Source organism: Triplophysa dalaica, chromosome 16, assembly GCF_015846415.1.
Source record: "Triplophysa dalaica isolate WHDGS20190420 chromosome 16, ASM1584641v1, whole genome shotgun sequence".
NCBI classification, from domain to species: Eukaryota; Metazoa; Chordata; class Actinopteri; order Cypriniformes; family Nemacheilidae; genus Triplophysa; species Triplophysa dalaica.
The window spans coordinates 15969148-15984223 of NC_079557.1; the positions used below are offsets into that span (position 1 = coordinate 15969148).

The 15076-nt window shown below is 40.4% G+C and overlaps 1 protein-coding gene across 4 annotated transcripts in view; it reads right to left on the minus strand.

Moving 5' to 3' along the window:
• Window positions 1–8897: 8897 nt before the first annotated feature.
• The window catches only part of fam13b (family with sequence similarity 13 member B), a 56497-nt gene continuing 50318 nt past the window's right edge, over window positions 8898–15076 (minus strand). For all 4 annotated transcript variants that reach the window (XM_056769360.1, XM_056769361.1, XM_056769362.1 and 1 more), the window contains 6 exons: window positions 14799–15019; window positions 14611–14694; window positions 14437–14532; window positions 13849–14114; window positions 11261–11362; window positions 8898–10882 (listed from right to left, as the gene is read on the minus strand). In XM_056769360.1, coding sequence (XP_056625338.1) covers window positions 10759–10882; window positions 11261–11362; window positions 13849–14114; window positions 14437–14532; window positions 14611–14694; window positions 14799–15019 — 893 coding nt within the window. In that variant the 3' untranslated portion in view covers window positions 8898–10758. The remainder of the gene's footprint in view (window positions 10883–11260; window positions 11363–13848; window positions 14115–14436; window positions 14533–14610; window positions 14695–14798; window positions 15020–15076) is intronic.

Consider the following 15076-nt stretch of genomic DNA (forward strand, 5'->3'; position numbering starts at 1 on the left):
GTTAAATGCTCTATAAGCACCCTTGTGTTCTGGGGTTTGAGTGACTTGATGGGTTCAGAGTGAGTCTCGTGAGTTCAGTGGCTGCTTCTGAAATTGCCTACTTCTACACTATAGTAGGCGAAAATGAGAATTAGTCAATAAATGTCCAAAACCTCAATAAGCAAATAAACAGTAGGCAAGAAATACCAGGTTGGTCTACTACCTCCGCTGAGATTTGTGAGTGTGGATCGGATGGAAACTTCTCTATCCCATGATGCCACGGGTCCACATGAGCTGAGCAACCAAATTTCAAAAGTAAATCAAATAAATATAGGGGTAAACTTTAAGGCAGATGTCCGTTTTTTATGTAAGTGCCATATAAATAAATGCCAAATAAATGAATTTCTCGTGACTAAATTATGTTTATCAACCCTCACCTGTAGGTTGTTGTAAGTACGTCATAGGTCAAAGAGCATACGGGTCACATGACCATAAAACACGGCGGACTTTAAAACATGTTTTGCCCAGATTTTTCATGAGCTGAACTAAAAGATCAAAGACTTTTTCTATGTACACAAAATGATTATTTCTCTCAAATAATGTTTACAAATCTGTCGAAATCCATGTTAGTAAGTATTTCTCCATTGCCGAGATAATCCATCCACCTCACATGTGTGGCATATAAAGATGCTGATTAGACAGCATGATATTGCACAGGTGTGCCATAGGCAGGCCAAAATAAAAGACCAGTGCAACATCTTTGCATAGAGTTGATCAGGTTGTTGATTGTGGCCTGTGGAATGTTGGTACACTCCTCTTAAATGTCTGTGCAAAGTTGCGATGGGAACTGGAACACGCTGTCGTATACGCCGATCCAGAGCATTCCAAACATGCTCAATGGGTGACATGTCCGGTGAGTATGCAGGCCATCCAAGAGCTGGGATGTTTTCAGTTTCCAGGAATTGTGTTCAGATCTTTGCAACATGGAGCTGTGTATTATCATGCTGCAACATGAGGTGATGGTCATGGATGAATGGCACAACAATGGGCCACAGGATCTCGTCACAGTATCTCTGTGCATTCAAAATGCTATCAATAAAATGCACCTGTGTTCGTTGTACATAACATACAACTGCCCATACCATAACCCCACCGCCAACATGGGCCACTCGATCCACAACGTTGACATCAACAAACCGCTTGCCCACACGACGCCATACATGCTGACTTCCATCTGCCCTGTACAGTGAAAACCGGGATTCATCTGTGAAGAGAATATCTCTCCAAAATGCCAGACATCCAGGTGGCTGGTCTTCGACAATCTTGGATTTGAAGATCCTGGATGTGGAGGTGCTGGGCTGGTGTGGTTACACATGGGTCTGCGGTTGTGAGGCCAGTTGGATGCACTGCCAAATTCTATGAAAAGCCTTTGGAGACGGTGTATGGTATGGGAATGAACATTCAATCCACGGGCAACAGCTCTGGAGGACATTCCTGCAGTCAGCATAATTGCACGCTCCCTCAAAACTTGTGACATCTTTGGCATTGTTCTGTGTGATAAAACTGATAATTTTAGAGTGACCTATTATTGTGGCCAGCCTAAGGCACACCTGTGCAATAACAATGCTGTCTAATCAGCATCTTAATATGCCTTCCTGAAATGCTTTTTTGCAGGTTGAGATGTCTGTGACTTACTGCGGTAGTAACGACACCTATTGGCGGTTTAAATTTAAATTTATCTATTCTATTAACTCTATTAATCTATTAATTTCAACGTTCTGTTTTTAAAATGCACTAAATAATTTACAGGATAGCAAAGACTGCGTTTTTCAAGGTCTGAGTTTTTGTTTCTTGGTATCCTCTGTTAATTTGTATTTATTTGAGTGTTTATTCAACAGGAACAATGCAGGATAACATTACAGATGCTCTACACACAGACTTCTAGCCAATGGATACTTTTGCAGCCCCAGTCTATGGTTAGGCTTTTTAAATACAGTTAAATAAAAACATAAGTGTAAAATGACAAGAACAGTAAATATAACAAAAATCTGAAACTGTATACAACTATAAATGTTCACCATCCTGCTTTTATTTTAACCATTAAATACGTAAGGCTGATGCATGCATTAATATCATAATTTGATTAATTGTGAACGTTTTAGGATTATCTGTACCAAATTCTATGAGGGGTATGTAATTTTATTTTAATATTCCAGCTGGGTTATTTTAACCCAGCAGTGTGTTCTGTCAAATATTTAATCATGGGTCAAAAACAACCCAGCACGTTTAAGTGTTTATATATACACTGCTCAAAAATATTAAGGGAACACTTATCATCACAGTATAACACCAAATCAGTTAACCTTCAGGGGCCCGTTTCAATAAGGAAGTTCAACCAACACCGAGTTAAAATCTGAACTCTGGGTTGATTTACTCAGAGAATCGCTACTCTGAGTTCTCAGTTTCAGAACAGCTGATTTGAGTTAGTTCAATCAACCCTGAGTAAGTTCACTCTAGGTTACGCGCGTTCAGCATGGCGATGAAAAGCCATTATCAATTGAGTGAAGATAGCACGATTCACCCATGGCAACGGCACGTGAAAAAAAGCGCTCTGTTCATTTCTCGCCAATCGAATTGAAGGTTCTGTTACAAGCGTAAGGTGAATATGAGCTCATATTGATATAAAAGAGCAACACAGCCGCAGCAGCAAAAGAAAGAGAGTTGGCGTGGGAGAAAAGTGCTTCACGTGTTAATGCGCAAGTTTATATGTCAATCACTTTTATATTTATTTTGTTGAAACTGTGAAAATGCGAATTATATTTAACTCTCTCGCTCTCATGTTGGTGCTATCCTTTTGCAATAAAAAGATCTTGGCAGCAGCTGAATATGAAATATACGACGGTGTCGTAAAAAAAAAAAATTCGAGAATAAAGTTGAAATGTTACGAGAATAAAGTCGAAATGTTACGAGAATAAACTCGTAATATTTTGAGAAAAATCACAGAATTGCAAGAAACAATGGCTGTGGAGGATTTCGTTGAATCCTACTTTAGATTAGGATTTAGCAATAAGGAAATTCTTTGTTTTTTGGCGCATCATCACGGAGTTATAATTAGTAAAAGGACACTGCAGCGATCATGTAGGAAACTGAATTTATTCAGAAGAAAAAATCTGACATGAACTACGAATTAACTCACTGATTCAGATGACGTGCTCAAACATAACTTCAACTCTTAAACTACAACTTTCACAAAAATAAAATACGTATTACGACGAGTTTATTCTCGTAACATTTCGACTTTATTCTCGTAACATTTCGACTTTATTCTCGTAATCTTGAATTTATTTTATTTTTAACGTGGCACTAAAACGCCGTCGTAGAAGAACAATAACATCATTCATTCAGGAAAGTTTAAAGAAATAAAATGGTCTTGCTAGTAGGATTGGGAAATGTTAAATATACTTCTTAAACTGGCCTTAAAAGTTAAGATAAAACTTCCAAACGGGGCCTCACAATTCTCTCCCGACATAAATATAATTCTCTGCGAATTAATGCAGCTTCCTCTTCTATGGGTTCCTGAATAAATGGTAATGGCATTTTAAATTCTGTGTGACTAAATAGAGCCGGATTAGGAACACGAATCAATAAACAACCGCTTTTTTCAACACCGCTCGCGCTTCGAAAAGGGGGCGGAGATTGTAACAAACCCTAGGTTTGCGGAATAAAACCTGCTCCCGACCAGGTTAGGTTCACGGAGTCTGTTACTCTGGTTACTCACTCGGAGTATAAGATACCTCGATTTCTGAAATGGGCTTGACTTACTCCGCGGTCGCGGGTTTGACATACCTCGCGTTCTGAAACCAAAAACCCTGAGTATTCCGTTTTCTGGGGTTGACCTACTCTGAGTTTGCATTTACCCTGCTTTCTGAAACGGGCCCCAGGAATATCAATCAACCTGTGACTTAAGCATAAGTGATTGTCTACCATTTTTATTGTTTTTGGTGCAAATAAAAGTGACATCAGGTATACTGGAGAGTCAACATCAAGGGTGTTCTGGGGTGGACCATCCTTAGGGCGTCACACAGACCTCACATGCTATGGGGATGAAATCCTCCGATGTGTTTTCAGACCTTATGCTGGTGCAGTGCAGGGTCCCCCTGGTGCATGATAATGCGCAACCGCTTGTGACCAGAGTCTGTTGGCAGTTTCTGGATGATGAAGGCATTGATGCCATTGACTGGCCCTCATGTTCCCCTGACCTAAATCCAGTTTAGACCCTCTGGGATCTTGTTTATCCGAAGCTGTCAAGTAACACCATAGACTGTCAAGGGGCTCACTTATACTCTGATCCAAGTCACAGATGAGATCCCCCAAGGCAAAAGATCTGACAACAGATCTGAGCATTTCATCCCCTTATAGGCCTCTCCAGTGTACCTGTTGTCACTTTTATTTGCTATATGCAAGTGAAACTGATTCACTATCACTTATGCTTCCTTGGTATTATGCTGTGCTTATTATAAGTTTTCCCTATTTTTTTTAGCAGTACATACAGTATATATCAGGCAGGGTGACTACAGTTGTTTTAATTATTATATAATGAGGGTTCATATGTATATTTGAAAACTTCATCATTATTTACTCTTCAGCTTAAATGCACAAATGTACTCCAGGGTTCATCATCCCTATTCGGCATGTGTTAGTCATTTTGGTTAAAATCCATATTAATGGACTTTTCAAAAATCAATGACAAAAATATGTCAAAACTGAAAGTGTTCCGTTTTTACAGTTTGGTCAAGTTATTAAATAGGAACGTAATGCCATATGCCATCATCCTATATCACTGGATATTTTTATATTTGGGCAATTCCAGCGTTATGGACACTTTGCGTTATGGATGTGATACAAAAATACTCAGAGAATCTATTTGTTACGAATATATAGAGCCATCTGTTTATGTTTTACTAAACTCTTGTTGATAGTCTAAACATCAGGCATGTGTTAGTCTATAACAATTTCTTTAAAAAAAAAGGATATAAACATGCATTATGGATGTGACAAAGAAATGGACACAGTTTTTGGGAGACGTCAAGCTTTGAAGGATTTCTTTGAATTAAAATGCACAATCCTTAAGCAATAATACCCAATGAATGGAGAAGGGATGCCTCTTTATAGATCATCAAATAGTTACTTAATAGTTACAAATAGTTACAAATGCTTTTAAAACTTTGAGAGACTTCACATGGGTATTTGAACCATCAAATATTGATATCTTTGCTGTTGGCAATAAAAAACGTTGGTAAATCTTAACAATTTTTAATGGTAAGGTTGAAATTTAAACGGAATTGCCCATGTTCTTTAGTTTATATTATTATGGTTTATTAACGTGCCAATTTAGCCGGCAGATTTGTAAAATTTTCATTTATACTTTAACTTTTACTTTGAAATTTTCAAACAGATAACCGCCTCTTTGTCTCCTGCTTCTCGTTTCAAATTCGAATTGATAGTGTAGCTGGGAAAGCAGACACGGGCGATTTGCTTTGCGAATATCCATAGTGTGTTGGTAAACGGCGTGTGCTACAGTCTGCGTTGCCGATTGCAAAACGTGATTGGGAAACAGTTTGCCAGAATATACCCTGACCGTTTTGTCGCAGACCTTGGCAATCTGTCCGCGAAAGCAAAATCCATCCAAAAAGCTGAGCTTGCCATTACTTACTTCTATGTTCTATTCGTCGTGCGTTCGGAAATGCTGTTTGACGACCTTTTTCCTATATCTGATCGTAAAGGCATTTATTTTCAGTAAAATTATGAAACTATTTGAAAAGTTGCTTTTCAAGTCATATATCTGGAAGTTTTTCTCAGTAGGAGGGCATTCAAGAGGGTTGTTTGTTTCACATGCCACTCGTGGTCAAAAAGAGTCTGTTTTGGATTTTTAAATCCTCCTGTTGAGGTTTCTTGTGGAATCAGCTCCTTTGTCCCCAGGATCTCTGCTGTCTCAGACGTAGTTGCACTGTTCTTTTGCTCTCTGGACAGGTGTCATCCATGGTGTTGAGTTGAATTCCTCGATGACTGTTGGGCCGGAACAGGTCAGTGGCTCCTAGGTTGCCAGCACCTGCGTGAAGTTGGCCCCCCTCCCAACACAAAACATTTGCAAAATAGCCTCAATCGTCTGTGCTCAGTTTGTGCTGGTTTGTGCCGTAAAAAAAATTGTTTGTGCTGCTTCAGTTTTTCAGATAATAGGAGAATAATTTTAGGTCATTCGGAGGTCACTCATCCCTCCGACATGCTCCAAAACCACTGAAAATAGTCCTGCTTGTTTGTGCTCCGTTTGTGCTGGTTTGTGCCGCGAAAAGTTGCGTTTGTGCTGCTACGTTTTTTTTAATATTAGACATTGAATTATAGGCGATGACATCACCAGCCCCCCCCGACATGCTCCAAACTCACCCAAAATAGCCCCATCGTTTGTGCCGTAAAACATTGCGTTTTTGCTTCTTTCTTGTGCTTCTGTGTGTTTTTTATATTGTAAGAAATAGAATTGGTCATTCCGAGGTCACTCAGTCGAACTGCCGACTTTCTGTCAAAACTAATATATTTGTTCAATAAATAATTGTCTTCTCTTCATGGGTTCTCTAGTCTTTTTCTTTATTTACACGGAGTAGCCTATCATCTGCTACGCTTCACTGCCACCACTGCGCATGACACAATGTTAAACAAGATCCTGTGGGAAATAGTGTTAGTAGAGGAAGAATCCATTATTAAGTTACTATATCCGCTGTGTCCTTCTAAACTTGAAAACGCAGAATGGAAAGGTAACAAATGTGATTTGGCGGGTAGTTTTGGTGTTACCTTGATAACGTTACCTCAACTGTATAGTTAGAAAAGTCGCAGAAAGGATACTTTTATCGGCACAAACGGAGCACAAACGATTGAGGCTATTTTGGATGATTTCAGAGCATGTCGATGGGCCAATGACATCATCGCCTATAATTCGATGTCTAATATAAAAACAATTAAAGCAGCACAAACTATTTTTTTTACGGCACAAACCAGCACAAACGGAGCACAAACGATTGAGGCTATTTTGGGTGAGTTTGGAGCATGTCGGGGGGATGAGTGACCTCCGAATGACCTAAAATTATTCTTCTATTATCTGAAAAACTGAAGCAGCACAAAACTTCACACCTAGCGTTGCCCAAACAAAAGGGCGACAAGTGTAATTTCATCGCCTGTCTAATGGTTCGTATCAGTTTACTGAACACAGGTACATGGCTTTTCAACCTACACAAACAATAAACACACAATACTACACTATAACTGACTAACGGGACTTCTTCGCTGTCCTGAAAGTTATTTGTGTACTTGGTCGGGATTCTTCGCCGACCATAACATAAAGAGAACTTGATCAAGATTTTTGTTAAACCCCCCTTAAATTGCGCGGAGTTATTTACTAACAAAATCCGCTGGGTTAAGCGAATGGGAGGAACATTTTCAGTCAGCTACACTGATTGTTCACCCCAGGGAGCGCAATAGCTTAGTTCATTAGAACTGGAATACACATCAGTAACACCTAGCTATGCATTAATAATAAGGCCTTGGTAAGACGAGGGAAGTACATCGCTTGTTTGTCTTCTTCGCGCAAAAAAAGAGGATTTCCTCGCTCAATTCAGGGCGGTAAAATTATAATATAGTGCGCTATAAAGAGATTTCTTCGTCTTTAAATTGTCACTAAATCTTTGACAGAGGCTGAGGTTTTCTCTGCGAGAAGCTCAAGAGTCTGCCAAGGATAGGTGGGCCTGTCCACACCTTCATTCATACATATCAAAGTGCCATTTAAAAGAGTATTCGGTTACAATAAACCCACATTGAAACACTCATGAATAGTCATTGGGTTCTGCTCACAAAACAAGGATTAAAACTGTGCCCGCATTCCCTCCATCAATTTATGTAGGGATTTTAGCTGCATGTTAAAATAAGGATGAGTTTAACTCACCAAATAAGATTCTCCACCAGATCTTTCAAGATCACATACATGAAATGAGTTACTTAAAATGTCAATTTCAGTCAAGGAATTAGTTTAGCTCAAAGGAAAATACGTATATTAATCGCTATTACACATAGGCCTACATACTCTGATTAGCAGTACAGTGATAAAATCCTATATGTATTCGTCCAGCAAATGCATTGATGATTTTTACACTAACATAATCTCATGACCATAAGTAACGTGACTTTACCGAACAGAATTAAGAGCAGAGTTAGCATATATCGAAACCTGTTAAGTGACCCGTTTGTGAGCGTGAACACAGAGAACCCATAACGAGAGAGAGAGAGCGAGAGATGGCATGGCCGCGAGGCAGGTAAAACATGTCTGAAAACCAATAAAATCATCTTTAACAAAGAGGCACACTCTTAACGCAGCTACTCTTTATTTAGAAACGGATACTTACAATCTCGGTGTTGGACCAATATCCGTATGCGCATTGATGGAAGTCTTGAATGGTTTAAGAATGCAGTCCTGTTGAAACGCTGAGTTTAGGTTCTGGGTCCTAAATTCCTTGGCCTAATCGGACTCCCCAGAGGGGAGCCCCAAGACAGTCCCTTGGATTGTCCTCCGCGTCCTCTTTCTTTTCCCTCCCAATTCCTAATTCCAAAAAGGTACCATCCAAAGTGGATCGGCGATGGTGTTTTAAATGCATACCTGCCCTGATTTTTACTTGATTTTAACACTGTTTGTTTTGTTTTCACTTAAGCAAAGCTGCCAAAAAACGGTTTAATAATTTGACATAATTTGATAAAGACATTTTTTAACCCTCTAAAGTCATTTGGATGACTTGTGTATGTGCTTTACGGAGCTTCAACAATCTGTGGTCCTTTGTGGACACCTCTGATTAAGAAAAGCATACCAAGACGAAGGACAATAATACTTGCAAGCGGTTTATTGAAAACGCACATACTGGATACAGGAGGCCTCTCATTCAATTGATATAGGCCTCATTGCTAATTATTGCTTAATTTTCATGGCACAAAAATAGAAATACAAATTTCTGCCATGCAATCCTACAACTGACAAGCTTATACAAAACAGGACAAAGCAGATGTTTCACTGATACAGAGGAATCACACGGTAAAGATGTATCGCAGAAATGTGAAATGCTTAAAAATGAGAGTACAAAACAACCACAATAAAAAAACGACATCACACTTACACCACAGTGATAGTGTAATATAACTTAACCTGCACAAACATCCTTCACGCACAAGTGCTCGAATAAACAAGAAACAGTTTGAACGAACAAAACAGGCTGCATTCCCAGAATGCTGTGCAAATAGTCTCTATCGTCTCCTTCAACAGTCCCAAACACATCTGTTCATGCCGACATTGTAACTACGTTACTCTTCGTGAGACTCGTTCGGTTCACCCCTAGTATAATCAGCCTTTACATTTCATGCCGTCAACTGCACTGTTCTCAACAACAGCAATCAAAACATCTAGTAGTGTGCCTAACTGTCAGAGATCTCTTATCTCTTTGATAAGACTTTATTAGTGCACTGCACATCCAATTGCATAACATAACAATTACACGCAAGAACAGCCATAACCACAGATGGGTTGTAAAAATGATACTGATATGGGTTGGCAGCTGAAAAGTGATCACGATGAAAAGTGCAACATGACCACATGAGGAAGAAACCTCAACCGATCTCAAGTCCTAAAAACACGAGACACAATTTACGAAAGTGTGTATGCCATGATCAGGGTTCACACTGTGTTCTGTGCTCCTCGAGTCATCTAATGAACTTTGAACTTGCCAAAAACTGGACTGGATGCTTTGAGCCATGTTGCTCGCTGAAAGTAGATGTGCTGAAAAGTCCAAAAACCAATTTATCACTACTTAAAAAAAACTAACTCCCATCTATCAAAAGTGGGTCTGTCCATTCAGAAATAAGCGACTATAAACAGCATGTTCTCTGAAACCGTCACTGGCCTGTAACATTGACAAACCAACTACAGATTAGTTTGGCATATAAATTAACTTTCATGACATCATCCATTAGTCGAATGCACATTACAGATTTGAGCTATGAACACAGTAAGAGTTACATACAGAGGTACATGAACAGTTAAGTATCATATACATATGAGTCAGTGATGTGGTCAAATAACAAAGTTTACAGAAATAGCTTGCGACAGGATTTGTCGGGTAGTTTGAGTCAGTCCGATCAGCTGGTGATCCTTACATGTTCTTACAAAAAAAGAGCACCACCTTCCTCTGATTTTTAGCAGAGAAACATTTTTCAATCCGCAAAAAAAACACAAATATTTAAACCAACTGTATAGATTTATACATACTGTAGAAACTTCTGTCCCAATCCCATGAATAAGGGAAGGGGGAGACTATGACATGGGTGCTTGAAATATGATGACCATCTCTGTGGTCTGTGGAAGAGTTCAGTGCTAAATGTCCAAATGTACACGTAACTGATGCAACTGATACCGTGACTCACGTCTCCTCTGCTGACTTCTCATTATGAGAAAGCTAGAGGTCTATGTAAAAAAAAAGCTGAGAAAAGTCATATTATTAAAAGCCAAACAAAATTCTGATTAATCAGAGGACAGAAAACAAGAGCTTCAGTGGCTGTGTGAGTGACTGAGAGGGGCCGCAGCCCAGCGCAGCGGTTGATGGATGCTGACGCTGACACGGTAAGTCAAAAGGGCATTGGTTGGGCCTTTGAGGTCATATGGGTCCTCTCTGATACGGTTGGCTCCCACGCCTCGGGGATTTAGATTGACTTGGAGGAATCCTGCTTGCTGATGAGGACCTCCAGAAGCCGCAGTTTGGCTTTAATGCGTTTGTACTCTTTGTATTCGTCCATCATAGGCATGCGGTCTTCTTTCTGAACATTTCTGTGAGAGAAAAACGATGTTGTCATCTTTCATGATACACTTTAACACCGTGTCTACACAGGAACGCGGCAGGCACAACGTGACATGACAACCTGCTGGTTCTTAATGAGTTTGTTGTGGCACGCCGCATCCAGTGTGGACAAAATGTTTAAATCATAATGACTTCTAATGCATTTCTAATATCTTTTGTCGTGTCGTTCAGATCGCATCCGGTGTAGACACGGTGTAATTCTTGGCTAAGCAGGCACACACAGGACGTTTTCTTTGCATTTATTGTGTGCAATTAAATATTTTTATTTTCATATATCTTTCTGATTTCTTCTTCTGTTCTTGTCATTTAAATTTGAAAAACAGATTCAATAAACGTGAGCGACCCACCTGCCGTTCTGCTGGTAGAATTCATCCTCAAATTCTCTGATGGTCTTGCGCAGTTTCTTCTTATCTGCCCTGGCTTTCCACAGCTGCTCCAGGAGCTCAGGCCTGTGGGACACAGACGGTATTAAGCTGCTGGATTTCTATCAATGAAACTTTGACACTTAAAGGAACAGTTCACCCAAAAATAAAAATGTCATCATATTCAGTATATTCATCTTAATCATGTTGTATATGTACCTGTATATGACTCTTTCTTCTGTGGAACAGAAAAGAAGATATTTTGAGAAATGTGTCCATACAATGGAAGTAAATGGGGAGAATGTTGTTTGTTTACCACCATTCTTCAAAATATTATATTTTTTGTTTTGCAGAAGAAAGAAAGTCATACAGATTTAGAATGACATACAGTTGTGTTCAAAATTATTCAACCCCCACTGAAATTGATTGTTTTGGTCGGTTTGACATTGATTATGATCATTCAGTCATCCTGCTTACAATTAAATCAAAGAGGCACGTGTAGGTCAGACAAATATAACATAACATTTATAATGAAATAACCACAAATGTCTTTTTTGAGCTCACATCATTATCAGTTTTATTCAACCCCCAAGTGACATTCAATCTTAGTACATAGTACAACATCCTTTTACAGTTATAACAGCTTTTAAACGTGAAGCATAGCTTGACACAAGTGTCTTGCAGCGATCTACGGGTATCTTCGCCCATTCATCATGGGCAAAAGCCTCCAGTTCAGTCACATACTTAGGCTTAGGCACTGCAACTGCTTTCTTTAAGTCCCACCAGAGGTTCTCAATCGGATTTAAGTCTGGTGACTGCGATTGCCATTTCAAAATGTTCCAGCCTTTAATCTGCAACCATGCTCTAGTGGACTTGGAGGTATGCTTGGGATCATTGTCCTGTTGAAAGGTCCAACGTCTTCCAAGCCTCAGGTTTGTGACGGACTGCATCACATTGTCATCCAATATCTCCTGGTACTGAAGAGAATTCATGGTACCTTGCACACGCTGAAGCTTCCCAGTACCTGCAGAAGCAAAACAGCCCCAAAGCATGAGTGACCCCCCGCCATGCTTCACAGTAGGCAAGGTGTTCTTTTCTTCATATGCCTCCAAAACATAGCGTTGATCCATGGGCCCAAACAGTTCTAATTTTGTTTCATCAGTCCACAGAACACTATCCCTAAACTTCTGTGGTTTGTCCACATGACTTTTGGCATACTGCAGTCGACTCTTCTTATTCTTTGGGGACAGCAAGGGGATGCGCCTGGGAGTTCTGGCATGGAGGCCTTCATTACGCAGGGTGCGCCGTATTGTCTGAGCAGAAACTTCAGTACCCACATCTGACAAATCTTTTCTCAGTTCCTCAGCAGTCACACGGGGACTTTTCTCCACTCTACGCTTCAGGTAGCGCACAGCAGTTGAAGTCAGCATCTTCTTTCTGCCACGACCAGGTAGCGTTTCAACAGTGCCCTTTGCCTTGAATTTGCGAATGATGCTTCCTATGGTGTCTCTTGGTATGTTTAACATCTTTGCAATCTTCTTATAGCCATTGCCCTTCCTGTGAAGAGTAATCACCTGTTCTCTTGTCTTCCTGGACCATTTTCTTGACCTCACCATGTTTGTAACCACACCAGTAAATGTCTAGAAGGAGCTGAGTATCACAGTCATTTTAAAGCTGCCTAATTGGTGCTTATTAGGCTTTATTGCTGCTCCCTGATATCCACAGGTGTTTTCAATACCTGATTGAAAACACTTCATTGAACCTCTGTTCTTCAGAGTGGTAGTCTTTAAGGGGTTGAATAATTATGTCAATGAAGAATTCACAGAAGAAACATTTACTACTGTATTACAAAACTAATTGATGTCATTTTAGTTGCATATGGTTCTTTAAGAAGTCCTTGTAGGATTTCATTCTGAATACAATTACAAATGTACACTAAATTCCCTAAAACCATTTACAGCATTGGGGGTTGAATAATTTTGAACACAACTGTAGGAGTGAGTAAATGGGGAGTCTTTTTGGGGAACGATCCCTTTAACACTTGAATACTACATCAACAGGAAACCAGCATGTGCTGCTCCAAGCAGGAAATAACCTTTATACAGCATTTGACAAGTGCAGGACGATAGAGTTGATAACAAGGTGACATGGAGGTCTAAGGCACTCGATACAGCACACTTGACTGCACCTGGCTGCCCGAGCGCTTGTTTTGCTTCATAAAGGATTACTGCTTGATCCAGCTCGAGGGTTTAAGGCCACTGAATCTCACAGATGACTCCAGCCAGACTCTATAAATAGATCTCATATGATGAGAGCATGATCCTACTGCAGCTGCTGGCTAATAAACCGTGGGATTGCATATCTGGTTGAGAATTGAATTTTCAGCTCATTTAGTTTATATTTTGCACCCGGGATTTTTTGGGTAATTCCAAACTATTGAAACATAGGGTTTTGCTTTCCCGCTGTGTCATGTGACATACTTTCAAATAAAAAAACAGGACTTTCAAAACATCCTGCAACATAAAAACAGACTTGATGGTTGACATTAAAAGAGCAGGCTGGTGTTGTCTTACATGGAGGAGGCGTTCGAACTAGAGAGCCGCAGATCCAGACTGAGTTTCCCCGAGCTCAGGATGTTCTCTTGGGAACTCTGCTGAAAGCTGGGTTGGCCCACCGGGTCCATGATGATTTCCGAGTTCTCGCTCTGCATTACTTCATTTTCCTGCTGGCCCCTGCCCTCTTCCTCCTCCTCTTCTTCGATCTCACCGCAGAAGTGGGAGGTTTCGCCCTCGATGATGGGCTGTAACATCTGATTGCGCCGTTTGCTGGAGGGTGACGCCTGCGAGAAAGAGAAGCTGGTTATTCTCTGGCCCCGTGTCAAACATGCATAAATGTCTAGCCAGTGTACCATACGATCCTAAAACAACACTGTAGTCTATTTCTGCTCTACAAAACAAGTCTCAGCTTTCATTCTCATTAGTCAATCAGATTCCGGGCTGTCAAACAATATTATTTTAGAATATACATTCATTGAAAACTACAGACATGGTTTCAGATTGCACTGTACTATAGCGCATCTAAATAAACTTAATGATCTATATTTCCATGTCGCAGCCTGCAGGCAGGAATATTGTAAATAAAAATGAAAGGGAATGGCTTACTATGATAGGGGTGATGCTGACACGGGTGAGCATCTGTTTGACAAGCCGATATCTGTCATACACATGCTTCACGGTCAATCGTTCCTCTCGGGTGACCTGCAGAAAAGCACTTCTGTTAGAGCATTGTGTAGACGGAGCACTGTTGGTGTGTGTTTGTGTGTGCAAGACACTTACGGGGCGCCCATGAAATCCTTCATAATACAGCAGGTTCTTCTGCAGGACTGATTTCTCACAGGTAAGGTCCTCCTTAGTCATTTTCTGAGAGAGACAATTTAACGCTCTGTTAAAAATTTTAGCTCCTAAAACTAAAGTTAATGTAGTTTCAAAAATCATTCATGTATACCTACGATGCTCAAACTTACTTTGACATCCTCCGGCCAGCCATCCTCTTCTCTCTTGGCTTTGATGCGCTGCTGAATGAGCTCCAGCGTCTCCTCTCGGGTGGGTTTGTGACCCCACGCTTCGTTCTCCGCAGGGCTCTCGTGAGCCGAATGCTCCAGTGTGGAGCCAAAGCTTTTGGGCAGCGTGTTACTGCGTGGACGCGTCTGTGGAGTCAGCTCGCTTTCAGCCTTATGTTTGGCATCTGTGGGAGATAGAGAGACAAAGACAGAAAATGTTAACATACACACAGCAAAAGAAA